This window comes from Monodelphis domestica, chromosome X (genome assembly GCF_027887165.1).
Source record: "Monodelphis domestica isolate mMonDom1 chromosome X, mMonDom1.pri, whole genome shotgun sequence".
Taxonomy (NCBI): Eukaryota; Metazoa; Chordata; class Mammalia; order Didelphimorphia; family Didelphidae; genus Monodelphis; species Monodelphis domestica.
The window spans coordinates 533,290-559,543 of NC_077235.1; the positions used below are offsets into that span (position 1 = coordinate 533,290).

Sequence of the window (26,254 nt, forward strand, 5' to 3'; positions counted from 1 at the left end):
GCAGATTCTGAGAAGTGGGCAGGGCCCAAGGTTCCCCCCGCCGCCAAGACCCATTAAGGAAGGGCCCATCGATCAGGCCTGTTTGCAGCTAAACGCTAATGAGCTCGGACCCGAGGGACTGCGGGAGGGCTGCACGGGGCACGCAGCACCCGAGACAAGACCCGGACGAAAGCTCGGAGCAGTGGGCTGGTGGGGGCTAGGAGCCAAGACTCCGGCCCGCACGAGTCGCGGCTGCTTCCTCTTTCTCCCTCTGCCCCGCCCCGGAGGGTAGTGGGAGGGGCCGGCCCTGCGGCTCCGGCTCCTGGGGGCCCCGCCTCGCCCCGCCCCGCGCCTCAGTCTCCTCCCCTGCGCAGAGCCCAGCCCCAGCCCCACAGCCTCCTCACTCCTTACTCCGGTACAGTACCAACGGCGGCCCGCAGCCACCTGGTCCCCGGCAACAATCCCGGCCTCACCCCGCTGGCCCCAGAGCCCGTGGCTCGAGCCCCCCCCCGCCCCCCCCCACCCGGGGCCCAGGGGCCGGCTTCCCGTCCTACCTGCCCCTGGCCTGGAAGAAAGGGCAGCAGCCCCTGTGGGCCCCTGCCACTTGAGCCTCCATCCTTCCAGCTGGATGCCCTCTTGAGTTGGGCCGCCAGGATGGCAGCTGGAGTGGCTACCTGGCTGCCCTTTGCCAGGGCGGCTGCCGTGGGCTGGCTTCCCCTGGCCCAGCAGCCCCTGCCTGCTGCCCCTCGGGGCTGTGAGGCTCGCAGTGATGAGGTGCTGGTGGTGAATGTCAGTGGGCGCCGCTTCCAGACGTGGAAGAACACGCTGGACCGCTACCCGGACACGCTGCTGGGCAGTTCAGAGAAGGAATTCTTTTTTGACCCGGACTCTGGCGAATACTTCTTCGACCGGGACCCGGACCTCTTCAGGCACATCCTGAACTTCTACCGGACGGGCCGCCTGCACTGTCCCAGGCAGGAGTGCATCCAGGTGAGCCCCTCCCACCCTCAGCTTGGGGCCTGGGTAGGCAGGGAAGAGTGGCCCAGGGCTCCACGGAGGGCCCCGGCCTGGGGCTGCCACCTGGATTCTTTGCTTTCCTCCCCAGGCAGCAGCAAGTATTGGGGGAAAATATTAGGGGGATCTGCTGCTGCCAAGCCCTCTCCCAACAGGGAGAATGTGGCACCCTGGGCCAAGGAGAAGATCCCCAAGGGGAGGGAGGCCCACCCTGAGAGGGGCAGGCTTCATCTCCAGTCCCTTCCTATATTCCTCAGGCCTTTGATGAGGAGCTAGCCTTTTATGGCATCGTGCCGGAGCTGATTGGTGACTGTTGTCTGGAAGAGTACCGAGACCGCAAGAAAGAGAACGCGGAACGCCTGGCTGAGGATGAGGAGGCTGAGCTGGGGGGTCCCGGAGGGGCTGGAACTGACTGGGCCCTGCCCCCTGACAGCCCCTTTCGCCAGCGCCTCTGGCGAGCCTTTGAGAACCCCCACACGAGCACCATGGCGCTGGTGTTCTACTATGTGACGGGCTTCTTCATCGCTGTCTCGGTAATCGCCAACGTGGTAGAGACTATCCCTTGTGCAGCTGGTGGCCGGGCTGGCTGGCGGGAGGAGCCCTGCGGGGAACGCTTCCCGCTGGCCTTTTTCTGCATGGACACAGCCTGTGTGCTCATCTTTACTGGGGAGTATCTCCTGCGGTTGTTTGCGGCCCCCAGTCGGGGCCGCTTCCTTCGCAGCGTCATGAGCCTCATTGATGCTGTAGCTATCCTGCCCTACTACATTGGGCTCTTTGTGCCCAAGAACGAAGACCTGTCTGGGGCCTTTGTGACCCTGCGTGTCTTCCGGGTGTTCCGAATCTTCAAGTTCTCTAGGCATTCCCAGGGCCTTCGGATCCTGGGCTACACACTGAAGAGCTGCGCCTCTGAGCTGGGCTTCCTCCTCTTCTCCCTCACCATGGCCATCATCATCTTTGCCACTGTCATGTTCTATGCTGAGAAGGGCACCAGCAAGACCAACTTCACCAGCATCCCAGCTGCCTTCTGGTACACTATCGTCACCATGACCACTCTTGGGTAAGTGACTTGGATGGAAATAAATGACGGTGGCCCTGAAGTCTCTGGGGAGGTTCTTGGCCAGTGTCTGTGGCAGAATTTGAACCCATATCTCCTGCCTCCAAGGCCAACAAACTAGAAGCAGTATCCTGTTCTCTCTCTCTTTGGCAGAAGGATGGAGAACAGGGGAGAGACCAAGGTCCAGAGAGGAAGAGGAACTGATTGGAAGTCTCCTAGTGTGTAGGGCTTCTAGAATCTCCAAGGATCTTTTCTTCATGGGAATGGGGATGGCAAAATGTCTCTAGACATGAAAGGACTGCTCTTTGTGGTCTAATCCTCTACTGTCACATGAATGGGGAAACTTGGAATTAAAGTGGAGGAAGGACTCACCCAGGGGCATGCAGGGAACAGTTAGGGGTTTCTCAATGCGTCCCAGTCAAGCTCTCAACTCTTGGAGCTCTGGGCTCAGCCATTAGGGCAGCTGAATCATTGGGGGATTTGCTCTGGGACACATGGGGAGTGCAGGGAATCTATATATCATGTTTCCCAATCAGTCTCCCTTTGCCTCTCCAAAACAAGGAACCGTGGAATTCCAGATACCCAGGGCCACTTAAGAGAGCCTTGATTCTCCCCCCTGCCTTACCCCACTTTAGTTTTGTCCTTTCAGCTTCCTTTTTTCTCCCTTGAACCATTAAAAAAGCAAACATTCTTCCCAACAAACACATTTGTCAGACATGATAGATGCTTGTGTCTGTCATGTCCCAAAACATTCATATGTGGCCCTCTGCATCTTGAGGCCAGCATTTACCTCTCTAGCTGGAGTTGGTGTACAATGGGCATTGCTTGTGGAGGCTTCAAGGTCTTTCCAGTTGCTGTCCCAGTCCCTCAGTCTTTTCCCTGCCTTGGTTCCTCCAAATCTTCTCATGTCCCTCTTTCTCAGGAAAACCAAAGGAGAGGACTGAGCAGGCCCAGAGAAGGGGGTTCCACAGGTGGAAAGGGAATTGGAGACTGAGGCCTGCCTGAACAGGCGGGGGACTTAGTCCAGGTGACCTCGAGAGTTACTGGGAAGGCATTAGTATGATTCTGTCTGAGGCATGAAAAAGCTTGAATGGGGGACAGGTGGGACCCAGGTGACGATGCTTCTCCATGGCCAGTGGCCACTTCTCAGTTAGATGGTGGAAGTGTGGGGTTTTGCGGCTGGAAGAACTCTTCCAGAGTCCCTGAGCAGAATGTTTTCTTACTGGACCCCTGGGCAGCAGTGGAGAGGATCCAGGCCTCTGGGGACCATTCCTCTTGATGACTTGGCAGTCTTCTTAGACTGTTACCAAGTTATCAAACCCTTGTGCCTCAGAGCCAGATAGGAGGTTAAGGTTAAGAGAATGTGGCATACACACCCCTCATGATAAAGAGGTGGAAACCGAGACCCTGGGGAAGATTGAAATCCTGCTTTGGGTACTTGCTCCCTATAAGACCCTCAAGGAAGCCTTGTTCCCAGGGTGCGGATGTTTTCCCCCTCTGTAAAATGGCAGGGTTGCACCTAGACCTCACAAATGTCTTTTCCTGCCCCAGCCCCTATTCACGGTACTTCCCTGGAAGAAAGTATACAAAGGTTTACGCAAAAGGTGCTGAGTCACCTCATTCCATTCCCCCTGTCCTGCTCACTCAGGTATTCCCAAGCAGTCCCCAAGAGACATGGGCAGCAGCTTCCCAGTATCCTCAGTGGTGGGAGGCCACTGGGACTCTGTCCTGAGAAGTCTCTGTCAAGGGCTCAACTTCGGTGCTCCTTCCATGTGGCCTCAGTGGTCTGAGAGAGGGAAAGGGAGAGCCAGGCACTGGGTGTGTGCCCACAGGTATGGGGACATGGTGCCCAGCACAATCGCAGGCAAGATTTTCGGCTCCATCTGCTCGCTCAGCGGGGTGCTGGTCATCGCCCTACCAGTGCCCGTCATCGTATCCAACTTCAGCCGAATCTACCATCAGAACCAGCGAGCTGATAAACGCCGGGCCCAGCAGAAGGTGCGGCTGGCAAGAATCCGAATGGCCAAGAGTGGGACCACAACAGCCTTCCTTCAGTACAAGCGCAACAGGGGCCTGGAGGTGGGTATCTGCCTTGGGCAGCAGTGGTGTGTGGATGGGAGTTGGCAGGGGCTTGAGAAGCATGTGACACTTCACCCATGTGATCTAGGACCAGGATAGCACCAGGAGACCAGCCCTGAGTACACGAAGTTGCTCAGCTTTCGAACAGCAGCACCATCACCTTTTGCACTGTTTGGAGAAGACCACGGTAAGAGGCCACCCCTGGAATCCTGACTCCTTCCAATGAGCTCCTCTCCCTGGGTTCTACTGGGGCTCCCAGGATGTACCTGCTTAGACTCATGGTCCACAGGTGAGCCTCTCTGTGAGACTAGGCTTCCTGACCACCCTCTGAAGCATTTCCCTGTTTGTGGCCTTCCTGACATTTCCTATACCAGTGCTCTGTCCCTTGATGCTGACTCTTCTCCTCCCTTCCTCTTTCCCTCTCTTCCTCTGTCTCCCTGTGTCTATCCCTCTCTCTTTTCCTCTCCTTTTCTCCTTTAAGTCACATGAGTTTACAGATGAGTCTACCTTCAGTGAGGCCCTGGGAGTCGTTTCCCTGGGTGGCCGCACCAGCCGCAGCACCTCAGTGTCTTCCCAGGCTGTCATGGGAAGCAGTGCTCGGGCCAGTAGTCTTATCTCCTCTTGCTGTCCCCGTCGGACCAAGCAGCGCCGGGCCATTCGGCTGGCCAACTCCACAGCCTCTGTCAGCCGGGGCAGCATGCAGGAGCTGGACACTCTTGCTGGGCACCACAGCCCAGGCCCCCAGAGGTAATGGGGTCAGGTAGTATAATTCTGGGGAGAGATCCTTGGTAACCTGAGGAGAAGAGAAAGGGAGCAGTGAATCCACCCCCTTGCCCACCAAGTGAATCACTCCTACCAAGGGGAGAATTAATGCCCCTGTAGACAATGAAGTGCTCCCACTTGCTGCTCCTTTACCAGCCCAGGGACTTGAGCTATTTACCATGGAAGGAATATTAGTTATCATTTCGGCACCCCCTCACCCTGAAATTGTGGCTTGGGGGGTTGGACTCCCTTACCTGAGGTGGCAAGGCAAACTGGGTAGCAGACCTGGGAGCCTGTATGGTGAGTCTCTTTGTCCTTTCCTCACTTTCTGCTCTCAATCCAGCAGCCGAGCCAGCCTTAATGCCAAGACCCATGACAGCCTGACTCTAAATTGCGCCAGTCGGGACCTGGTGGCAGCCATCATCAGTATCCCCACCCCTCCAGCAAACACTCCAGATGAGAGCCGGCCACATTCACCTGCCAGTGACAATGGGGAAGGGCTGGGAAGACCTTCTGGTGGCAGTGGTGGTGGTGGCAGCAGCGGCAGCGGTGGTGGCAGTGACAGCGTTGGCAGCAGCAGCCGCAGCAACAGGGGAACCCTTAGGAACTCCAACCTGGGCCCTTCTTATCTTCTCCACAACACTGTCAAAATCTCCTCCCTGTGATTAGGGAACGCCACCCCTCTTTTGGGGCCTTGCTTCCCCACCTCAGATGTCGCTCTGTTTTGTTTCCAAAGCCATATTTGGAGGGGGCAGAGTATGAGGCTGATGAGGGGCCATAAGCTATGCAATGGGATATTATAATGTTTGGGGGTGGGGCACCTATCTCCCCCTCTCTTCAGTCTCCTCACCTGCCCTGACCAGGACAATTTGGTGGTGTGATGGAAAGTGATTGCTGTCGTCCAAGGTCCCATGTCCTCTGTCCCCCAGAGACATCACTAGCTGGGATAGCAGAGGACCAATCTTGGTGTCTCAGGGAGGAGTGGGGTCTCCTCGGAGCTTATCTATTCCTAGGAGGTGTCCCCACTGACTGGGCCAGCCCAAAGGAAGCTGGTTGTCAGAGAGGAGGGAGGAGGCAGGTCTCATCCTGTATCTTCTCCATTACAGAGTCTCGAACGCAGTAGTTCCGTTCTTTGTTCGGCATTAGCGTCTTGAGGATTTGTCATCTATTGGAATGAAGGAGGGTGGCCCTAGGGGCCTGCTCACTCAGCACATCTCCTTGTATCATGTCCCAGGAAATGTTAGTAGACTTGAACAGCAGAGAGACCCATCACCCCTGGGCTAGCCTCCATGCATTTCCTGGACAGGTGGAGAAAATCCTCTCGTTGGCTGAGGGGCCACCCAACCCCATCTTCTCTCACAGCAAGCAGCAAGGAAAGGCCAGGAGACTCTGAGTCTTGGCCCCACTGGGCACCAGGTCTCACTCCCTAGGAGGCCTTCTGGGTGGCCCTTCCCCTTCCCCCTCCTTAATGACATACAAAGCAATAGCCCAGCTATGTGATGCAAAGAACCTCTGGGTAACTCCTGGTTCTGCCCTCGATTCAGTCGAATTATTATCGCTGAGATAACTAGGAGCAGCAGGCCAGGAAGAGGAGAGGCTTTGAGATCTCTCTCTACCCTCTCCAGAGCTCTTAGAGCCTGCCTTGTTTTCCCCTCTGTGTCCTAATTCCCCTTCATCAGCTGTCTGCCTGCTTGCCTTCCCTGTGGCATGTCTCAGGTTTCCCCACCTGCCCCATGCTTGAAAGCCAGTGGCCTATTGGATGTAGTTGCAGACAATAAAACCCTACACAAACCAAAGGAGATCTTGGCCCACGAATTGGGGATGGGAAGTGGGGCAATATGGGATCGGAGAACGCAGGGGACATCAGAAAGAGCCTGGCTTGGGTTTGGCCAGGCAGCCTCTTTTCCCCAATCTGGATCTCAACTTGCTTATCCATGAAATGGGTCAGATCCCTGCTTCCCCTGCCCCCAGCTAGCTAGCCTTCGGGGAGGGGGGGAAATGCTCTTTGGATGGCCAAGGGGTACTGCCCAGGCGGAAAGTTTAGCCAGTAAACGAGGGTGGTTTCAGATCCCCAGAGTGGGTGCTTTCTCTGTGTGTGAGCCTTTCCACAGGAGGTGCTAAGCCTGGCCATTCCCCAAGGAAGAGGAGTTGAGGTGGCCACACCCAATCTGGCCTGGAAAGGGCAGAGACTCAAATCAAAGTTACTTGGCCAACGTTTCGGAAGGCCTATGGGCGCTGGACAGACCAAGAAAGAACAATTACCTTTGGACCCCGCAGGACCCCCCGGAGTGCGAAGTAAAGCGCCAAATGGGTCTCCATCAGTCGGAAACCCTGTTTGCCGGAAGGGGGCAGCCTGGACCGTGGAATGCAAGGGAACCAGTGAACCGAGTGGGCTTGGTGGGGGGGCGGGACCAGGCGAAGAATTGAATGGAGGAGGGAAGTGGGTGGGACGAACCTCCTCTGATTGACAAGGAAGGACGAGCAATGAGAGGAGACCGGAGGACCTCGGCCCGCTGCTCAAGGCCTCGCGACTAGGCAAGGGACGGAAATGGCGTCAGGGAGCCTGGGAGGAGCGGTGTGGCCACTTGCCAGGCTAGGAGTGGGGGCCGGGCCCCGGGCGCCTCGAAAAGGCGAACCATGATCAGATTGCCCTCTCTTCTCACTGCGTCTTCCCTAAGTCCCCGCTCGGGAAAGTCACTAATCACTCCTACGTACCACTTCGCCAGTGGCCAAGAGGAGGAGGAGACGGGGGGAAGAGAGAGGGAGACGGAGAGGGAGAAGGAGAGGGAGGGGGAGGGGGAGCGCGAGAGAGCGCGCGCTTCCTCTCTGTAGCCAGTGCGCCTGCGCACGCCGTGGGGGCTGGCCTGCGACGTCCGGGTGTTTGTTTTTGTCAGTCACCTGGTGGAGCAGGGCGGGGACTTCAGACACTGGAACTAGGAGGGAGAGGCGGACCCGGCAGTGGCAGGGCCCGCCCCCCGCTCTCTCTTGGCTCTCAGCATCCGGTCCCTTCCCGACCTGCGCGTTCTGCTCACCGCCTACGCTGTCGGGGCCTGCTCGGACTTTCAACCCGTGACCACTGTGCTTCCCTGGCCTCGCTTTCCTGGAGATCTCCGAGAACTCCCTTCCTCCCTCTCCCCATCCGGGGCCTTGAGTCTAGCCCCGCCCCTCCTCATCCGGGGCCTCGGGCCGTGGCCCCGCCCCTCCTCCCTTCAGTTTCCCGGGGTCCGCCGGCTCCTTTCCGGCCTCCCGTCGCCTGCTCTTTCTGTCGCTCTCCCTTCCCCTTCTCTTCCCTTCCCTTCCTTTCCCTTCCCACCACCTCCTGCTGCTCCTGCTCCTGGCCCAAAGGCCCTGCTGTGGGGCCTGTCAGCTGCGGACCCCCCTTCCCCCCCCCCCCGTCCCCGCCCCGAGTATCGGTCGCCCGCGGGCCGACCTCGCTCTCTCCCTCCCTCAGTCCGTCCTTCCGTCCCTCCCTCGTCTTCTTCAGCTGGGGCTCGGCAGGCCTAGCCGGCCTGGCCCCGGCCCCGGCCCGGCCCCGGCCCCGGCAACCCTGAGGGGGCGCCGGAGCCGGAGCCCGTGAGCCCGACGAGCCCGACGAGCCCGAGCCGGAGCCCGAGCTTGACGAGGCCGCGGGGGCCAGGGCCCAGAGCGCCATGACCATCTTGCCCAAGAAGAAGCCTCCGCCCCCGCCCGGGCCGCCGCCCGCCGGGCCCGACGCCGACTCGGGCCCGGACGGCGAGCCTGGCGGCGGGCCCGGCGGCCCGGGAGGCGTTGGGGCCGGCGGCCCGGGCGGCGGAGAGGGCGGCCCTGGCGCGGGGCCCTCATCGGGCGGCCGTCCTCGGGCTTCGCCGCCTCCGCTGGCGCGCTGGGCCTCGGGCGCGGGCTCTGCGGCTTCCCGGCCTCAGGCTTCGCCGCCACCTCCGGGCCCCGGGGGGCCAGCCGCCGCCGGGGCCGCCGACGCGCTCGGACTGGGCCTGGGCTTGGGCCTGGGCGCCGTTGGTGGCCCCGGCGGCGGCCCGGGTAGCGGCTGCTGTTCAGGTCCAGGTCACAGCAAGAGGCGGAGGCAGCAGGCGGGCCCCGGCGGCAACCCTGGCGGGCCCCCCGGAGGCGGCGTTGGCGGTGTGGGCCCGGGCGCAGGGGGCAGCCCCGAGCGTGACGAAGGCGGCGCCGGCTACAACAGCGAGGATGAGTACGACACAGCGGCTGCCCGAGTGGAGGCCATGGACCCAGCCACTGTAGAGCAGGTACGGGCGGCGACGGCGGGGCGTGGGGGGGTGGTGGTCGGGGGGAGGTGTTGCTCGGGCTTCCGAAGCTGCCGCCGAGGGGTCCCAGCCGCGCCCCCCCATCTTTGTCCCTTCCTGTGCCCCCCTCCATCTTTGTTACCTCCCGCCCTCCTTAGGGCTTTACTTGGCTCGCCCCCCCCTTTTTCACGCATCGGTGCTTCCTCCCCCCCCCCCCCCAGCTTTGCGGATTCCATCTCGGGCTCCTCCATCACCAGCCCCCCCCCCCCTTCAACTCCATCTTTGTTTCTTCTCGTCCGGCTTTTCTCACCCCTTCCTTGGCCAGCCCCATGGTCCCTCTAGGTTTCCCCTCCTCTAAGATTGCCCATGGGTCCTCTGCTTCCCTCCTCTATCTTTCACTGCACAGAAGCCCTGGGCCTCTCCTTTTCTTCCTGTACCCCCTTGGTCCTCAGCAGCCCCCTTTTTTATCCCTTGGCCCCAGGACCCCTCTTGCTTTGTCTCTCCATTGTCCTTCCCTTGGGGGGGGGGGGGGAGGAAGCCTTTTCCTAATCTCCAGAGCTCTTCTGGCCTGCTTTTCTTACTCCTCCCCCCAAGTCCCCAGGGCCCCCCTCCTGGGGGGGATCCCTTAGAGCTCCTCTGCCCAGTCCTTTTCTTACTCCATGTCCTTCCCTAGGGCCTTCCCGGTTTTCTTACTCCTGGTATTTTTCTTGGGCCTCAGGCTCCCCCTCCCCTTGTTGCTTTTACTATCTCCTCCTGATCCCATTCCATTTTTGATTTCTTTTGTAACTCTTCTCCCAGAGGTCTGAACTATCTTCTCTCATTGGGGTCCTTTTGTGGACTCTCCTGGTCCTTCCTGGCTCCCTCTCTCATCCCCTGGTTCTTCAGACACAGCAGGGCAAGGGCAGGACCGCCTGTCCTCCTCCCTCCTGCCCCGAAATGCCTTCTGGAGGTAGCTTAGTTTCTTTGGCCCTTTGGGAATTGAGGCCCCCGAGCTCTTGAAAGATCCCTTTCAGTGCCAAGAGCCAGAGAGATGCTATGCATCTCCTAGGGTTGGGAGATGTTCTGCCCTTTTGTTGAGTTTCTATCTTCCTGACCGTTTTCTGGGCCACAGGCCACTGAGGAGGGAGCTGGCTGCCTGTCAGGACTCTTCCTACATCTGCACCACCCTCCTCAGGGATACTGAGGCAGCCTCAGGCTCCATCCCAAAATGGGATGAGCTGGTCAGGGCCCCATCTGTGTTACCATGCCCTCAGCCAGGTCTTTTTTCTGAGGAGAGGCCTTCTCCTCCTCCTCTATTTTCTTGATGTCCAGACTCTGATCTCAAAGGATTCTTAGCAAACTCTTCCTGGGCTGGGAGGTGGTTACAGAGCCCTAACTGCCAAGAGCTCGATGGTAAGGAAAACTAGCTCCCATGCTAACAGACGGAGATCATGGTCAACCAGTGTGGGGATACCCCTTCCTTCTGCCAGGAACCTTGACATCTTGGCAGAGGTATGGCAGCTTTCCCTTTCTGGATCCTTTATTGGGAGTAGAGGGTTGGGGAAGCCTGGGGCAACTGGGAAAGAGAGAGGTTTTCACAGGAAGTACACTGAGGCCCAGGATCCCTACTTGTCAGCTGAATTTAAGGCGAGGAAAGGCCTTTCTTTGGGACGGGAGAAGGAGCAGAAGGCTTGGGCTACCTTTTGCTTGTAAGTAAAGCACTGAACCTGGAGGTGGGAGGCCCCGAGTTCAAATTCTACCTCAGATTATTCTTGGCCATGTGACCATGGATGAGTGCCAGACTTCTGTCTACCTCGGTTTCCTTCTCTGAAAAATTGGGATCATGATAGCATGGGATCATGCTTATTCTGAGTCTCAGAGAACACATATCTCTCTGTAAAGTGCTCAGCAGAGTACTTGGCAAGTAGTGGATGCTTAATAACTGACTACTTGCTCCCTCCCCTTCTCAGTTCCTCCTGCCAAGAAGGGGATGTCTGCTTTATCTCTAGTCCTTGATCAGGATTGGTCCTTGCCTATGAGGGGAAAACCAAGAGGAGCAGGGTTCTGTCTGCCCTCTTGGAGAGCCTGATCATCATCACTCCCAAATTTGGATTCCCTGTTCTCTTCTCTGTCCTATGAGCAAGTTCCTCTCATCCCCTAGCAGAGGATGCTTCAGGGGTGCTCTGGAGAAGAGGTTGGGCTTAAAGGAGGTGATGACTCTTCTGCCCCCCACTGGCCACAAGGCTAGGGGCAGAGGAGAGAGAGGAGCATCCTGGCTCTGAGTCTGACTTGACTTCCCATATGTCAGCAGCATATGGCCAACTGGGAACTGGGGGAGGAGGGTAATGCTTTGCCACAACCAGTACTATGTGCCTGTGCCCCCACTTCCTCACCTAGCCAAAATCTCACGCAGACAGTGCGGGGGAGCAGCATGGTGGGGAGGGAAGAGCCATTCCCCAAAGTGTTACTGCAGGCTGGGCATTTCCCCTAAAGTCAGGAGACCCACACCCTAATAGACTAATGACCTGCATCATGCTTCCCTTTCTTCAGCAGCGATGCAGAGCCATGTGACATGCATGCACCTCCAAATGCCAACCCAGGCTCTGGAGGGAAGCACCCCTCATTCTAGCTTGCCTTTGTGATCTGGGGCAAGGGGAGGATCTCCAGACCTCTCTAGGCTTGGCCAGGGCCAAACAAGGACCCTAACAGGTGTTCCCCTGTCATGGGCCTCCTGGGACGTGACCACTCCCAGACTCCTTCCCATGACCTCTTCTGAGCCCAGGTGATGCTCGTGACTAACTGCAGGAGGGGAGCAGAGGCTGGGGTGACAGCTAGAACCTTCTTCTCACTCCTCTAGGATTGGGGAGCTCCCTCTGCTTGCAGCCAGCTGGAGGTGGTGTGAAGAGACTGAAATCTCTTGCCAGCTTTTGTCCAGAGCTCTTGCTCCTACCCCCTGGGGCCAAGCTGAAGAGATCCCAGGCTCTCTGAACACTGGCGGCACAGGCTGCTGACTCCGGCCCCAGGTGGGGTGGGGTGGGGTGGGATAGGCTTGGCCTGGGCACCAGCCTGAAGAAAGTGTCCTTCCGCTCCATTGATGAGGTACCCAGGAAGAAGGGGCCCACCGGGGACTTTGGACTGAAGCGTTACCTCTCAGCAGGCTTTAAGCCCTGCCCTTTGGCCTCCCTCTCTGGGCCTTCGAGCTGTCTGGGCTTTCAAGGCTATTTGCTCCACAGGAGGCCAGGCCACCCCAGCTGGCCAGACTCTGAGCTCTCCCCACCTCTTGTCTTCAGCAGGAACACTGGTTTGAGAAGGCCCTTCGGGACAAGAAAGGATTCATTATTAAACAGATGAAGGAGGATGGGGCCTGCTTGTTCCGAGCAGTGGGTAAGTTGTGGCTGGGGAGGCAGTGAGGGGAAGCCTCTCTGGAGAGGCCTCTGGTCTTGTCTGATTCCCCCCCCCCCCCCCAGCCACACAGACACAGACACAGACACACACACACTCTCTATCTCTCCCCCCCCCCCTATTCCCCCCCCCCCCACTCATTGGCATTCAGACCATTCAGGGAGGGGCAGAGGTAGGAGCCAGGCATCCCCTTTTCCCCTCCTTCCCCATGTACCCTTAAAAAGGTAGGATGATCAGAAGTTTGGCCTAGGTCCCATGATGCAGAGCAGCAGGGCAGTAGAGTGCTACCTGTGTGCTTGTCCTGACCATTGTAAAAGTGAAGGCACCTGGTGACATAGTAGATGGAGTCCTAGACACCTGAATTCAAATCCAGCCAAAGTCAGTCTCAAACAGTGCCAGTCCAATGGGGATGGTAACAGCAGGGGAGAAGATTTGTGGAGCTCGTAGCCCAGTGCTGTGTAGCCATGGAGTAGGTGCTCCTCGAATGCTTATTCCTGCTAGGTTGGGGGGCGGTATGTGTGTGTTGGGGGGGTGGCTGAGGGGATGCTCACTCTGATGGGTCTCTCTTTCTCATACCAAACAGTGGGTCTTTATTCTATGAGAAATAATTGTGAGCTAGCCCTGGGCCTCCCCACTGGGGGCAGTCCCCTGGGAGCTGGTGGGAGTGGGCTGACCCACAGCCAGCCAGACCTTTCCCTTGGGAAATGCAGCTATCTCCTTTCATGTGGCTGAGAAGGCCTTCTGCCCATTAGGGTTCTTTGAGGATCCCCAACTCTATAAAGCAGCTACAGCTGCTCCAGTGGCTGCTGGGAGCCATGTGGGCAAGTTGCTTGGCTGAAGACCAGGCTCCATCCAGGTGAACCTACTACCTCCCTGGGCCTAGTGTGCTGCTGGAGGAGGAGGGGATGTGGCCTCATGGCCCTGCTCTGGGAGGGCTTTGCCCCAGGACGATTATGACAGGCTACAGGGGCCAGGAAGGAGCTAAGCTCCCTGACTTGATGATCATTTGTGCTCTTGGGCTATGGGACTTGGGAGGAGTGTTACCTGGGTCTGATTTGCTGCAGGGAAGCTTTGTAGCTGGCTGCCCTGGTATCAGACTAGGTGGAGCTGGCTCCTTCGGGGCCACAGGAAGCCATCTAGTGGGGATCAGTCATAGGCCTGGAGAATTTCCAGCTGCAGGCTCATCTGGCCTGATGCTTTCCCTTTGTGGATGAGGAAATGGGCCCTTGGCTGACTCCAAATCCCCTTATTCTTTCTGTGCTAGCCTGTGACCTTGTCTTGCCCTCCAGACCCCCATGGCCTGGAATGAGAGTCCTCTCCTGGGTAGTGGCAGGGGGTCTTACTTGTAGAGACCAAGAGAAAGCCTTAGCCCAGATAATGCACCAGTTCCTTGGGAGAGTGAGTGCATGCACACGCACATCATCCTCCCTGCCATAGGGGGCTTGGCAGAAGCCCGAGAGCCTGGCCTCACATCCAGCCTTTCTCCCCTCCCAGGCCCCCAGCTCAGCTCAAAACTGAATCCTGGGGAGGGGGGGACAGGGATGCACTGGGGCCTCCTCCATTACTTCCTCTGAAGGGGTTCGACTCCATGGCATCTAAGGGTGTTTGGTAACCTTGGAAGTGTGGGAGGAAATGGGACCCAAGTGTTTGGTTGCCATCAGCTGACAGGTAGGGGGCACTCCAGTGCCCAGAGTGCTGGGCTTGGATGCAGACAGGCTCTGGCTACCTGTTTCTTCAGCTACAAAATGGGGCTAATGATGGCATTTACCTTCCAGAGTTCTGAGGAATCGAAAGAGGGTATGTTTCATCTAGAAATTTTTTTTTTCCTTTGCAAAGTTTAAAGTGCCCCCTCAGTGACATTTTTAGCCTGGCAGGCCTGAGGCCTCTCTCACCCAAAGGGAGATAGCCGCCGCACCGGCCCCCCCCCCCCCCACTTCAATTCTAACAAGGGCAGTGGCATAGAGAGCCTAGTGTGGACAAGAAGGGAAAAGAAGGCAACTGGGATTCCAGGGAAGGCTCTGCAAAGAAGCCAGGGAAAAATTGGTTTGAAGAGAGGAGCTCAGGTCCCTGGGCTGCTTCCATTCCCAGTAAGAGGCAACAAGGCCAGGAAGGGCTTTGAATGCCAGGACACTTGACATTAAGGTGTCACACTGGCCATTCAGGAAGGAGAATTTTGAGGGCTTGGGGGATAGATTTGAGGGAAAGAAGAGCCTGCTTTTGGACATGACTACCAGAGTTCCTGTTGGAGAGAGAGCCTAGAATGGAGCATACACAAAGCATGATGAGCCTCCCATTAGATTATCCGGGGAAGGGGGAGAGGAGGAAGAGGTTTGTATAGAGGAGAAGCAAATACTGCAGAGGCCCCAGTTTAGTGATTGTGATCAGAGTAAAGATGTAGCAGGGCCAGGAAAATGGAGAGGAGGAGCCAGCAGAAGAGAGTGGGCATTGGTGTCCAAGGCTGCACAGCCTGGACCCCAGGCATTTGGGGCCAGGCCAAAGGAGGGAGAGGAGGGAGCCCATTGGGAAGTGAGGAGAGGGCCAGGCCAGGCTCCTCCTTCCTGGGAGGCTCTGGAAAGGGAGCCAGAGGGTGGGGCTTGCTCCACTTTCCACATTCCCTAGACCAGCCATGCTCTTGCTTCTTGGCAGGGTGGGAGAGGTAGCCAGCCTGGCCTGACCTGGTCTCTCAACCCTGACTGGAGGAGAGAGGAGGATGGTGTTCTCTGCCAGGGCCAAGGGCCCAGACTGGGCAGGGAAAGTATCTTGGCAAGGGACCATATGGACCTCTTTGTCACCTTTGGGTCCTGTCCCCCCTCTGGCTTCTTTCTGGTGGTGGAAAGCAACTTTGGCCATCTAGCGTTTCCTACAGAACCCTATCAGCGTCAGCAGCCCCATTTCATAGCCGAAGAGAGTGAAGAAAAGGGAAATAATGTGCTCAGTGTGGTGAAGCTCCAAACACCTGGGCCTCAGAGTGAGGGTGGGAGTGTTGAGCTGGGTGATCCTGCTTGCCTTGAGGGTTAAAGTGGCTGCTGAGGGCAGACCTTTTGGCCTCAGATCTTGGTAGAAGTATTAAGGTTCAGGATGGGAGGCCCAGTGTGGGCCCTCTGGAAGTGGCTTGGCATAAAGAGGGAGGTGCCATTTCCATCAAAACATGTGCTCAGAGGGGTACATGGGAGTCAATCGAGGAGGAGGATGCCATCAACTCAGAATAGAGGAACAGAGAAAGGGCTTTGCCAGGGCCCTAGGGCAGGGGCAAGTGGCAGAGGGGCCGAGGGCTTTGTAGGAAGATGGGCTGCCAAGAGGCTCTCTTCCCCCTCCCCCCCCCCCCCCCCCCAGCAGCAGGTAGCCAGCCCTCCTTCCTTCCTATTGTTCCTCTGATGGGGCACATGCCCAGCTTTCTGGGACTGGTGAAGGGCAGGCTTACACTGGTGAATGGGATGAGGCTGGTAGTTCCCCTTCCTCTGCCTAGCAGGGATGAAGTATGTGGGGCCAGAATGCCTTCCTGAGTCTTCTCTGCAGCTCCCTCAAACCTGTGGTCTCTTGACCTAGTCGACCCTGGCTATTAGTTAAGGCCTTAGTCCTCCAAGTCCAGGTTGTTTCTCAGAAAGACTGATGAGTGCCCCAGAGTAGTGCTCCAGGCCCAACTCTCTTCCAAGAAACCCTCTGACGTCCCTCACCCCGCAACTAACTTTGATCCCTTGGAAACCTGCCTTTCCCTGGGTTGGCCTGAATCAGGTGGTAGTCACTTAGCAGAGGCCTTGAACTTCACCCCCTGGCCCAGGACAGTGGCAACTTGTGTCCAGAAAGATTGGGGGAGGGGGGGTGTTCTCTGCCCACAGCACAAGTGGGCCTTGGATTGGACATCAAGAGTCTGTTCTAACCCTGCCATGCTGTTGGACTTGGTATGGGGCCTGTTTCCTGACTGCCTTTGACCTCGTAAAACTTTTCTGCAGCGGACCAGGTGTACGGAGACCAGGACATGCATGAAGTGGTCCGGAAACACTGCATGGATTATCTGGTGAGACTGGGGCTAGAGCCCTCGAGGTGTGCCCTGGGCCTGGCTTGACCACCTCTCTGCCAAGCTCAGTCTGTACACCCTTTCTCTGCCAGATGAAGAATGCTGACTACTTTTCCAACTATGTCACCGAGGACTTCACCACCTACATCAACCGGAAGAGGAAGAACAACTGTCACGGGAACCACATCGAGATGCAGGCCATGGCTGAGATGTACAACCGGCCCGTGGAAGTGTACCAGTACAGCACAGGTAGGGCCAGTGAGGGCCAGAGGGGTGGCAGGGGGAGCCAGCCTGGGCCCTGCCCCACCCCACCTGCCTGTCACAGCACAAGTATCCCCATTCCCCCAGAGCCCATCAACACGTTTCATGGCATTCAGCAGAATGAGGACGAGCCCATCCGGGTCAGCTACCATCGCAACATCCACTACAACTCAGTGGTGAACCCCAACAAGGCCACCATTGGTGTGGGGCTGGGGCTTCCCTCCTTCAAGCCAGGGGTGAGTGAGCAGTTCACTAGCTGTGCCCAGCTTTCTGACTGCTCTGCCATCTACCATTTACCCTCCTCTCCCTGCCCCAAGACACACATACATGCACATGCACTCGTGCACGTACTCTTTCCACTTCTCTCTCTCTCACACACACATACACCCACACCCACCCACCCACACACACGCACACGCATGCACATGTGCACACAGAACTGAAAGGGATATTTGTTGGCCACTGCCCTTCTCCATGTCTACACCAGTGGTCTCTGGACAGTCCCCTACCCCTCACTCAGTTCAGTCCGTGTTTTGTTGAGTAGGCCCCCATCTTCAGGACATTCCCTTTGGCCTTGTTCCTGCAGGAGGGCATTCATTCCTTTTGGCCCTGTTGACCTTTGGGTGAGATGTTCCTTTCTGATGCCTGTCTTCCGTCTTGTTCCCCTTTGCAGCCCAGTTAGCAGCAGGCTGAGCTGAGGAGGCCCCACCTGAAAGGGTTGGGGGAGGTGGCCATTAATGGCCATGGCACTTGGCTTTGGTGGGGGTTGCTTCTCTTCTTGGGTTGACTTGGCCTCTGCTCTTTGCTCAGTCCTTGTCCTTCATGTACTCTCCCGTGCTGAGAACCCGAATCTTCTGGCCAGACTCCTCCTTTCCTTCCTCCCTAGTTTCCTTCTTTCCTCAGGGCTGGGAGGCCCCATTTCTGCCTTTCAGTGCCCTTGGCCTGCCTCTGAAATGCCCCTTCTGTCAAACCCCTAGTTCGCTGACCAGTCCCTGATGAAGAATGCCATCAAGACCTCTGAGGAGTCATGGATTGAGCAGCAGATGCTGGAGGACAAGAAACGAGCCACAGATTGGGAGGCCACTAATGAGGCCATTGAAGAGCAGGTAGCCCGAGAGTCTTACCTGCAGTGGCTCCGGGACCAGGAGAAGCAAGCCCGTCAGGTCAGGGGCCAAGCACAGGTAGGTGGGCTCTAGAGTCAGGACATCGGGGGCAGTCGAGGCCAAGCTCAGGCTTGGGTTGTGGGGTTGGTTGCCAGGGGCCCTTCTGAACACCAAGCCTCTGACCCTCCCAGAGTATTGGCCTTGGCCAGCTTCTCCAGGTGAATTTTAACCTTGTGGGCATCCACTGCCCTTTCTCCCAGCCCCGGAAAGCCAGCGCCACTTGCAGCTCTGCGACAGCTGCAGCCTCTAGTGGTCTGGAGGAGTGGAGTGGCAGGTCCCCCAGGCAGCGGAGCACTGCCCCCTCCCCAGAGCAGCAGGACCTTCACCCAGAACTGGGCCCCAAGCCACCCTCGCCAGGCCATGCCCTCACTCTCGCCAAACCCCCTTCACCCTGCGCACCAGGTCAGTGTTTCCTGGTGACTTTGGTTGGGGGTGGGGGTGACCAAAGGAAGAGGGCATCTGAGTTCCTCTTGACACCCACCCTTCCATCTTAGGTCCAAGCAGTCAGTTAGCAACTGGAGGAGACCGAGCCACCTCCCCTCTGGTGTCCCTGTACCCTGCTCTGGAGTGCCGGGCTCTCATCCAGCAGATGTCACCTAGCGCCTTTGGTAAGGCCGGCCCTCCAGGGCCCAGCATCTCTGTCCCCTGGCCCCTCCCTGAAAACCTCATTCCCGCTCTTGTCCCCTTCTTCCCTGCCAGGTCTGAACGACTGGGACGATGATGAAATCCTGGCTTCCGTCCTTGCCGTCTCCCAACAGGAATATTTGGACAGTATGAAGAAAAACACAGTGCACAGAGATCCCCCCCCAGACAAGAGTTGATAACCAGGGACTGGAGCCCTCCTTCCTTCCCTCCCTCCCTCCCTCCCTCCCTCCCTCCCCACCCTCTCCACCCCTGGCCTGGGTCAGCCTTCACTGCTGCCCCACCCCCCACTTCCCACCCCCCAATCATGCCCACCTTCCTCCTCAAGCTCTTGTGTACCCTAAATTCCAACATGGATTCAGCGGCGGAATGAACATGGGAAGGTCCCGTAGCACCACCATTGTCCCCCATAGCCTTTTGGATTTATCTGTCAAAGGAGAGAACCATGCCCCCCATTGCTTGCTGCCCCCTTGTTGAGGGGCTCAGTGGGGGTGGGGGATTCATAGAATACCCTCCCCTGCCCACAGTGCTTGGGTGTCTTTACCCCTTTTCCCTTTATTAAAATGTAATTTTATCTTCTAAGAAATCCAGATGCTGGCCCAGCTCTGTCTAGGGGGCCAAGGCTCAGGGCTGACCTGGGACTGGGCCCCCCCTTTTTCTACTTTCTTTCCCTGTCTCTCTTTGGGGGGGAATGGGGGGGTGAAGGGTGGGAAGCCCCTGGCTTGAGGCTGGCCACCCCTCCCCAAGCTACAGACAATGAAACTGCCACTTGACCCAGGGAGAAGGGACAAGGGCATTTGAGCGCCACCCCCCCCCCCCTCGCCTTGGCAGAATAAACCCAGTGTCCCCCCTGGTGCCGGGCTGAGCTGTATTGTGTGTGTGGTGCCAGGAGTCCCTGTACCCATGGGGGCGGGGGGGGGGGGCGGCGGGGGCAGAGCCAGCTCTGCCCGAGGTTACTAGGCCACCCGCGTCCCCAGGTTTCCTGGGGGACCGCAGGGGGGCAGGGCAGGGCAGGCTTAGAGGCTGCCTCGAGCCCTGGTTCCGGGAAGAGAGTCTCAGCGGCGCCCCCCCCCCCAATCGGAATATGGGCGGGGGCGGGGCTAGTATGCTAATTGGCGGTCGCCGATTGGTTCAGCCTCGGGGGCGGGGCATTCGGGGCTGACCTCTTCCCTGGCTCGGCCGCCCTCTGGCCAGTAGAGAGTGAATCTCCTTCACGGGTGGAGCCGGGCGCCTCGCAGCCGCAGCCGCAGCCGCCCCCGCCCCCGCCACGGCCAGCAGGGTCATGCCGCCGCCCCCCTCCGCGGAGCCCCCGGGCCAGCGCGCCAAGGACCAGGAGACCCTGGAGGCCTACCGCCTGGGGCCCCTTCTGGGCAAGGGTGGCTTTGGCTCGGTCTTCTCTGCGCACCGCCGGGCTGACCGCCTGCAGGTGACTGCGCCCGCTCCAGCTGCCGCCCCTCCCTGCGCCCCTCCCCGGGACCTCCCTCGCCAGCTCCTCGTCTCCCCTTTCTCAGGTTGCTGTGAAGCTGATCCCACGGAGCCGCGTCCTGGGCTGGGCCCCCCTGGTGGGTATGCTCCCCGTGGGCGTATCCTCTCCTCCCCTCTCTCCCTCTGCTGGCGACGGGCGCGCTCTGGAATCCCGAAGGGGAGGAGTCTCGGACCCATCTGCGGGAGTTCCCGGTTGGCCTGGCTGGGGGCATGGGACTTCCCCCCCCCCCCCCCCCCGCAGCGCTACGGCACGTTCTCGGGCATGTGCGGAAGGGAGGGTGGGGGGGGCTGACCCCGCCCCCTTAGCCAGCAGGGGAGGGTGCTTGATGGGGTTTGGCACCCTTGGACCCAGAGTTGCCAGCGAGTTAGTTGAGCATTCGGAAAGGGGAGGGGACTGCCTGAGCCCGCTTGCCCAGCTAAGATGAAAGAAAACTTAGTCTTTTTGATGCCCAACTCAGGGTTCTTCCCACTGCTGCCCCCATCTGGCTCCAATATATGCATATGGGCTGGAGGTTCTCCCTTCTCAAGTGGGGCCTCTCCTCCAGGCCAGATTTGGTGCCTCCATCGTGTATGTGTCTTGGAGCCAGTGAGCGACTGCAGCTCCTCCCTGTACCTTCTGCCTTTCTGCAGTCTGACTCGGGCCCATGCCCACTGGAGGTGGCCCTGCTGAGAAAGGTCGGGGCTGGGGGTGGTCATCGGGGTGTGATCCAGCTGCTGGATTGGTTTGAGACCCCAGAGAGTTTCGTGCTGGTGCTTGAGCGGCCAGAACACGGCCAGGATCTGTTTGACTATATCACTGAGCGGGGCCCCCTGGGAGAGGGCCACTGCCGGCGATTCTTCAGCCAGGTGGTAGCTGCTGTGCGCCATTGCCATGCCCGAGGTGTAGTCCACCGAGACATCAAGGATGAGAACATCCTGGTGGACCTGAGGAGGGGTGAGGTGAAGCTCATTGACTTTGGTTCTGGTGCCCTGCTCCGGGAGGAGCCCTACACCGACTTCGATGGTGAGAGCCTGGGCCAGTTTGGGGATTGCTAGAGTGGAGGAACATAGGGGGGCAGGGTGACCTCAGACCCCGTGGTGCCCTTTGTAGGAACAAGGGTCTACAGCCCCCCAGAATGGATCTCTCAGCAGCTGTACCATGCACTCCCAGCCACTGTGTGGTCCTTAGGCATCCTCCTTTATGACATGGCCTGTGGTGACATCCCCTTTGAACACGATCGGGAGATCCTGGGTGCTCGCCTTCGATTCCACTGCCGTCTTTCCCCAGGTAAAGTACAGCCTCTCCCTGCCCCGCCTTGCTGCTTTCCTCCTCTTCTAGGCCACAGACTTTCTATCCCATCCTGCAGGTTGCAAGGCCCTGATACGACGTTGCCTGGCCCCTGACCCTGCCAACCGGCCCTCTCTGGAGCAGATTCTTTGGGACCCCTGGATGCAGGATGGGGAGGATCACTTAGCACTCCCTTCGGAAATTGTGCCTCCTCCCTCCCGTGATAGTACTGCCTCCTGTGGTGCCAGTAGCCCAGAGTGGCCCCTTTCTAACAGTGTGCAGGAATGGAGCATGTATACTTGTGGTCCCCAGAATGGGAGCAGCTTTTTGAGGCTGCCATGTTGACCTGGTTTTACAGGTTGCTTTGAGATCCTCCTCTGTACCTAACCCAAGGGACAGAGAAAGACCTTTAGCTACCTTCTGGCTCTTGGGGGTGAATGGGGCCTTTTTCCACACTAGCCACTCCCTTCCCCTTCCCCCTTTCCTCCCTAGGCGGTTGTTTGTAGAAATCCTGAGGTTGGGGTAGAAAAGGCTGGGAGCTTGAGCCCTCTTGGCTCCTTCAAACCCAGCTATTTCCTTGTGCCCAGCTGCTCTCCGTTGCCCTCGACATCGCCCCTGCATGACCGGAGGGCAGCCTGTGTTGTTGATTGCCCAGTGAGGTCGGCTTCTCCACCATCCCCCTCTGACGGCCACCGCCGCCTCCCAAGCTGTGCAAATCCTTCGGGCACACCGGCCACCGGCTAGAGGATGCCCAGGCAGGGAAGGGTGGGCAGGTGCTGGTCAGCCGGCTCTCTCACCCGCTGGATGTGAATGTCACATTAAACGAACCCCCTGCAACCCCAGGCCTAGGCTGGGCTGGCTGTGTGATCTATCCGTCTGCCCTCGAGGGGGGCCTCTGGGATCTGGGCGGGAGGTCTACTCGCCTAGGCTTTCGGAGAGCTCCTCCAGAGGAGGCACAGGCGTGGCCCCCTGGCCGGAAGAAGAGCGTGGGAGAGGGGCAGCCAGACCGAGGCGAGGGCCATTGGTTCGGATGGGGAGAGGGGCGGGATCAGGTGGGGAAGAGGCGGGTGGAGACGCCGGAGTAAGCCTATGGGATGTCTGAGGGGCGGGCCCGCAGACTCGGCCCGACCAATGACGACTCTAGATTGGGATGCGGGGGGGTCAGGCCCCCGGGGTCTCGGAAGCGGAAATGACGAGCCTTGCGGAAGGAAACAGGCCCGGGCCGTTGCCGAGGGGACGGACCCGGGCAGGTGCCAACATGGCAGCGGAGGGTGCAGGCGGAGGGGACCCAGCAGTTGGGGCAGTGGCGGGGGCCGTCGGGCCCCCGGGTGGACACCACCAGCCTGGGCTTCCCGGCGCAAGTAAGGGGGCACAGGGCGGTGTGCTGGCCCCTGCAGCCGTGTGTGTGTGTGTGTGTGTGTGTGTGTGTGTGTGTGTGTGTGTGTGTGTGTGTGTGTCATGAGTGCAGGCCCGCGGCCGGGTGTGGCTGGGTGTCTTAGGTCTGCCGTCACATTGGGGGGGGGGGGCCCGAAGGAAGGGAGGTTTTGCAGGACCTTCCGTCACCTCCCGCGTGGCCCTGCCTAGGTGTCGCGGCGGGCACCCAGGCCTTTACCAGGGAGGTCTTCCTTCTCACACCGTGGCCTGTGTCTGAGATTGGCCATCGGGCCTTCCGGAGACACGGCTGGGGTGCAGCGGTGGGCGGCGGGAGGAGGCCTTATGCAGGGCTTGTCCCCCCCCCGCGGCTCCCCGGCAGGTCACCACCGGTGGTTGAAGCAGGCGTCTTTGGCTGTACTGGTGGTGCAAAATGCATCCCTGATCCTGAGCATCCGCTACGCTCGGACCCTCCCCGGCGACCGCTTCTTCGCCACCACAGCCGTGGTCATGGCTGAAGTGCTGAAGGGAGCCACCTGTCTCCTGCTGCTGTTCGCCCAGAAGAGGGGTACAGACGCGGGAAGGGGGAGGAGGGGGGGGCGGGGCGGGCAGAGCCCGTGAGGAGAGACCGCAGCCTTGCCTCTTGTCCTCCCCGAACAGGGAACGTGAAACATTTCGTGCTGTTTCTGCACGAAGCCGTTCTGGTCCAGTATGTGGACACGCTGAAGCTGGCAGTGCCCTCCCTCATCTACACCCTTCAAAATAACTTGCAGTACGTGGCCATCTCCAACCTGCCAGCAGCCACCTTCCAGGTGACTTGTGGGGGAGGGAGAGCTGGGCAGGGAAAGGAGGAAAGCAGCAAAGGAGGAAGCTGAGCTAGGCCGGGCCAGGCGTGGCAGCGTGGCATGGCATGGCATGGGGGATAGAGCTAGCCTGGACCTACCTTTGCCTTCGTGGGGATCCTTGTTCCTCAGACCCTGCCTTCTACCTCCACTTCCACAGGTCACATACCAGCTGAAAATCCTTACCACAGCCCTGTTCTCAGTCCTCATGCTCCGCCGGAGCCTGTCCCGCCTGCAGTGGGCCTCCCTGCTCCTGCTCTTCCTGGGTGTGGCCCTCGTCCAGGTCCAGCAGGCAGGTGGTAGCAATGGGTCACCACGCCCAGGGGGCCAGAACCCTGGGGTGGGTCTGGCAGCTGTGGTGGCTTCATGCCTGTCCTCAGGCTTTGCTGGTGTTTACTTTGAGAAGATCCTGAAGGGTAGTTCAGGGTCTGTGTGGCTGAGGAACGTGCAACTGGGCCTCTTTGGAACTTTGCTGGGCCTGGCAGGGCTGTGGTGGGCAGAGGGTGGGGCTGTGGCCAGTCGAGGCTTCTTTTTTGGCTACACACCAGCCGTCTGGGGGGTGGTGCTGAACCAGGCCTTTGGAGGCCTGTTAGTTGCCGTGGTGGTGAAGTATGCAGACAACATCCTCAAGGGCTTTGCCACCTCCCTCTCCATTGTCGTTTCCACAGCAGCCTCCATCCGCCTGTTCGGCTTCCAGGTGGATCTGCTCTTTGCACTTGGGGCTGGCCTGGTCATCGGGGCCGTCTACCTCTACAGTCTGCCCCGAACTGCTGCCGTGGTCACTCCTCCTCTGAACACAGCGCCGCTGGCCAGTGGCCGCCATGCGGACCCTGAGGAGGAGCCCTTCCTGCCCAAGTCAGTACTGGGGAAGTGACGTTTGGGAGCAGAAATGGAGTTTGGGGAGCCACCAGGGAGTCCATCTCCCAAGCCCTAGCCCTCAGTTCTCCACTGCCACACATAAACACATTGCCCATTGCCCTCCCCACCCCCACACCCCACCCTTGCCCCAAGGCCTCTTGAGGCACACTGACTCTTTCAAGGGATCCACACAGAGACTGTTTTTAAAGATGCTCTAAATTCCTAGGTGGGGTAGAGTGGCTGGTCTCTTTTCTTCCTTTTATTTCTCGCCAGCCTCCTCCTTTTTTCAGATCATAGCCCCTTCCTGAGGGGCCTTACCCAGTTCTGTGGGCTCAGTTTCCCACCTCCCTCTCAGCATTCGATGCCTTGAATCTTTAGCCCCGACGTCCACACCTTTCCCAGCCCCTTCCTCAGGGTCCATGCCACCCCAAAGGGGGCGTGGGGACGTGCTTTCCAGCTTCCATGGCCTGTTATTTGATGCCTTGATCTTCTCCAATTGTGTGTGTCTTCCTGAGAGTGGAGCTCAGCCATAGGAGTGCTTCTTTTCTCATGACTTCACTTCACCTTCCTCCTGCATCCCTATACCATAGTCTCATCTCAGGTTCCAGCCAAACCTGGCAGGTCAGGGAAACAGCTCTAGCGAAGGAAGAATGGTCTAGCCTCTTCCATTTCCTTTTATCCAGGGCCAGCTTCTAGGGAGGGGAACGAACTGGATCTTTCTGGCTCCCCAGCCCAGCTGCAATGCCAAAGGGGGAATTGACCCACTCAGAGGACTGTCCCAGTGGCTACCCTGTGGTGTTGGGGATGGGTAGTGGAATGATTCTATTTGCCAGTTTTTGGAATAAGACTAAGAAGGGGGCCTGGGCTGGGAAATGGGCATTAGATTATCTCTCAAGAGTCCAGCAGGGAAAGTCAGTTATGAACTGGAGAGAAGTTGGTGTCAGGAAACGGGGGTTTGGACAATGAGGAAAGAGCCAGCAGAAGGCAATTGCTAGGAGATTGGGGTGGGGGGATGGCTTAAATGTTCCGATTATCAGAAAAAGGGTGTTCTCCCCTTTACTCTGATTAACCCTTTAACCCAAGTCTCCCCAAAGGCCAGGGAGCCTGCCCCCTTCCTTCTGTATATATGGTGTGAGAGTTGCTACTATAGCCAGGCTTTTTGTGGGGGAAGAGGCTGTGATTGCCAATCCCTCATTTTTTGTAAGATGGGGAAATGGAATGATTTCTTTATTGGCCAGGGGATGCTGGGCAGGGTCAAGTGTACAAATGCCAAAATAAAGAAATTCTATTTATGTAGTCGATGTGCAACTTACTTAAAAGTAAAGGGGTCCTGGACTGTTCTCTCATGCTGGATTTAACCCAATTAACACTGGGGTTTATCTACAGGAAAGGAAGTAAGCCCTCTAAATTTCCCCAACCCTCCAGGCATGGAGGTTCTTGGTGAGGTCTGAAAGAAAGCCACCTGGGCTCTCTCTCTCTTTCCCCTGCAGGCTGCTGGCCAAGGAGAAGGGGTCGTAGCCACCCCCCTTGTCTGATGGGGGGACCGAAGATGCCCAGCACCTCCCATGTCTGCTCTGAGGATACCCTGGTCCTGTGGCTTCCATGTGGAACTGGAAGCAGCTTCTTCAGTATTAAGGAGTTAAACATCTCCTCTACCCCCTCACCCCTAACCACCTTGGGCTGCTGGAGAATTTAAGGTCTCCCTCCCTAATTCCCTAGGATTAATGAGACTGATCGCTGACCTTCCCTTCACCCCCTCTACAAAATATTGAACCAAGTTCTGCAGGGAAGGAACGTTTCCTCTGAAAATAAATTTGTAACAGCTTCTTCCTCTGTGCCCCAC

At 58.4% G+C, this 26,254-nt stretch overlaps 4 protein-coding genes across 7 annotated transcripts; all 4 read left to right on the forward strand.

Annotated features, from left to right (window-relative positions):
- Positions 1-38: 38 nt before the first annotated feature.
- KCND1 (potassium voltage-gated channel subfamily D member 1) lies at positions 39-6,684 on the forward strand. 2 transcript variants are annotated; one of them, XM_007507701.2, is made up of 6 exons: positions 39-969; positions 1,251-2,050; positions 3,880-4,126; positions 4,215-4,313; positions 4,608-4,873; positions 5,232-6,684. In XM_007507701.2, the coding sequence occupies exons 1-6, from the start codon at positions 634-636 to the stop codon at positions 5,551-5,553; spliced, it is 2,070 nt and encodes a 689-aa protein (XP_007507763.2). In that variant the 5' UTR covers positions 39-633; the 3' UTR covers positions 5,554-6,684. The 2 variants fall into 2 exon arrangements, with proteins under 2 accessions (XP_007507763.2, XP_056665071.1); XM_056809093.1 differs by having other exon boundaries at positions 5,235-6,684.
- A 1,711-nt stretch (positions 6,685-8,395) lies between these two features.
- Positions 8,396-19,174, forward strand: OTUD5 (OTU deubiquitinase 5). 2 transcript variants are annotated; one of them, XM_056809098.1, is made up of 9 exons: positions 8,396-9,129; positions 12,396-12,489; positions 16,458-16,522; positions 16,615-16,771; positions 16,871-17,019; positions 17,761-17,964; positions 18,147-18,348; positions 18,441-18,554; positions 18,646-19,174. In XM_056809098.1, exons 1-9 carry the CDS (start codon positions 8,539-8,541, stop codon positions 18,765-18,767), a joined length of 1,698 nt encoding a protein of 565 aa, XP_056665076.1. In that variant the 5' UTR covers positions 8,396-8,538; the 3' UTR covers positions 18,768-19,174. The 2 variants fall into 2 exon arrangements, with proteins under 2 accessions (XP_056665076.1, XP_056665077.1); XM_056809099.1 differs by having other exon boundaries at positions 12,399-12,489.
- Positions 19,175-19,319: 145 nt separating this feature from the next.
- PIM2 (Pim-2 proto-oncogene, serine/threonine kinase) lies at positions 19,320-22,182 on the forward strand. Of its 2 annotated transcripts, XM_007507727.2 has the most exons (5): positions 19,320-20,014; positions 20,100-20,150; positions 20,704-21,076; positions 21,164-21,340; positions 21,420-22,182. In XM_007507727.2, the coding sequence occupies exons 1-5, from the start codon at positions 19,871-19,873 to the stop codon at positions 21,683-21,685; spliced, it is 1,011 nt and encodes a 336-aa protein (XP_007507789.2). In that variant the 5' UTR covers positions 19,320-19,870; the 3' UTR covers positions 21,686-22,182. The 2 variants fall into 2 exon arrangements, with proteins under 2 accessions (XP_007507789.2, XP_056665080.1); XM_056809102.1 differs by having other exon boundaries at positions 19,872-20,150; positions 20,619-21,076.
- A 145-nt stretch (positions 22,183-22,327) lies between these two features.
- Positions 22,328-26,238, forward strand: SLC35A2 (solute carrier family 35 member A2). Its single transcript, XM_001372072.5, has 5 exons — positions 22,328-22,701; positions 23,094-23,279; positions 23,372-23,523; positions 23,714-24,408; positions 25,902-26,238. Exons 1-5 carry the CDS (start codon positions 22,491-22,493, stop codon positions 25,927-25,929), a joined length of 1,272 nt encoding a protein of 423 aa, XP_001372109.3. The 5' UTR covers positions 22,328-22,490; the 3' UTR covers positions 25,930-26,238.
- The last annotated feature ends 16 nt before the right edge of the window (positions 26,239-26,254 follow it).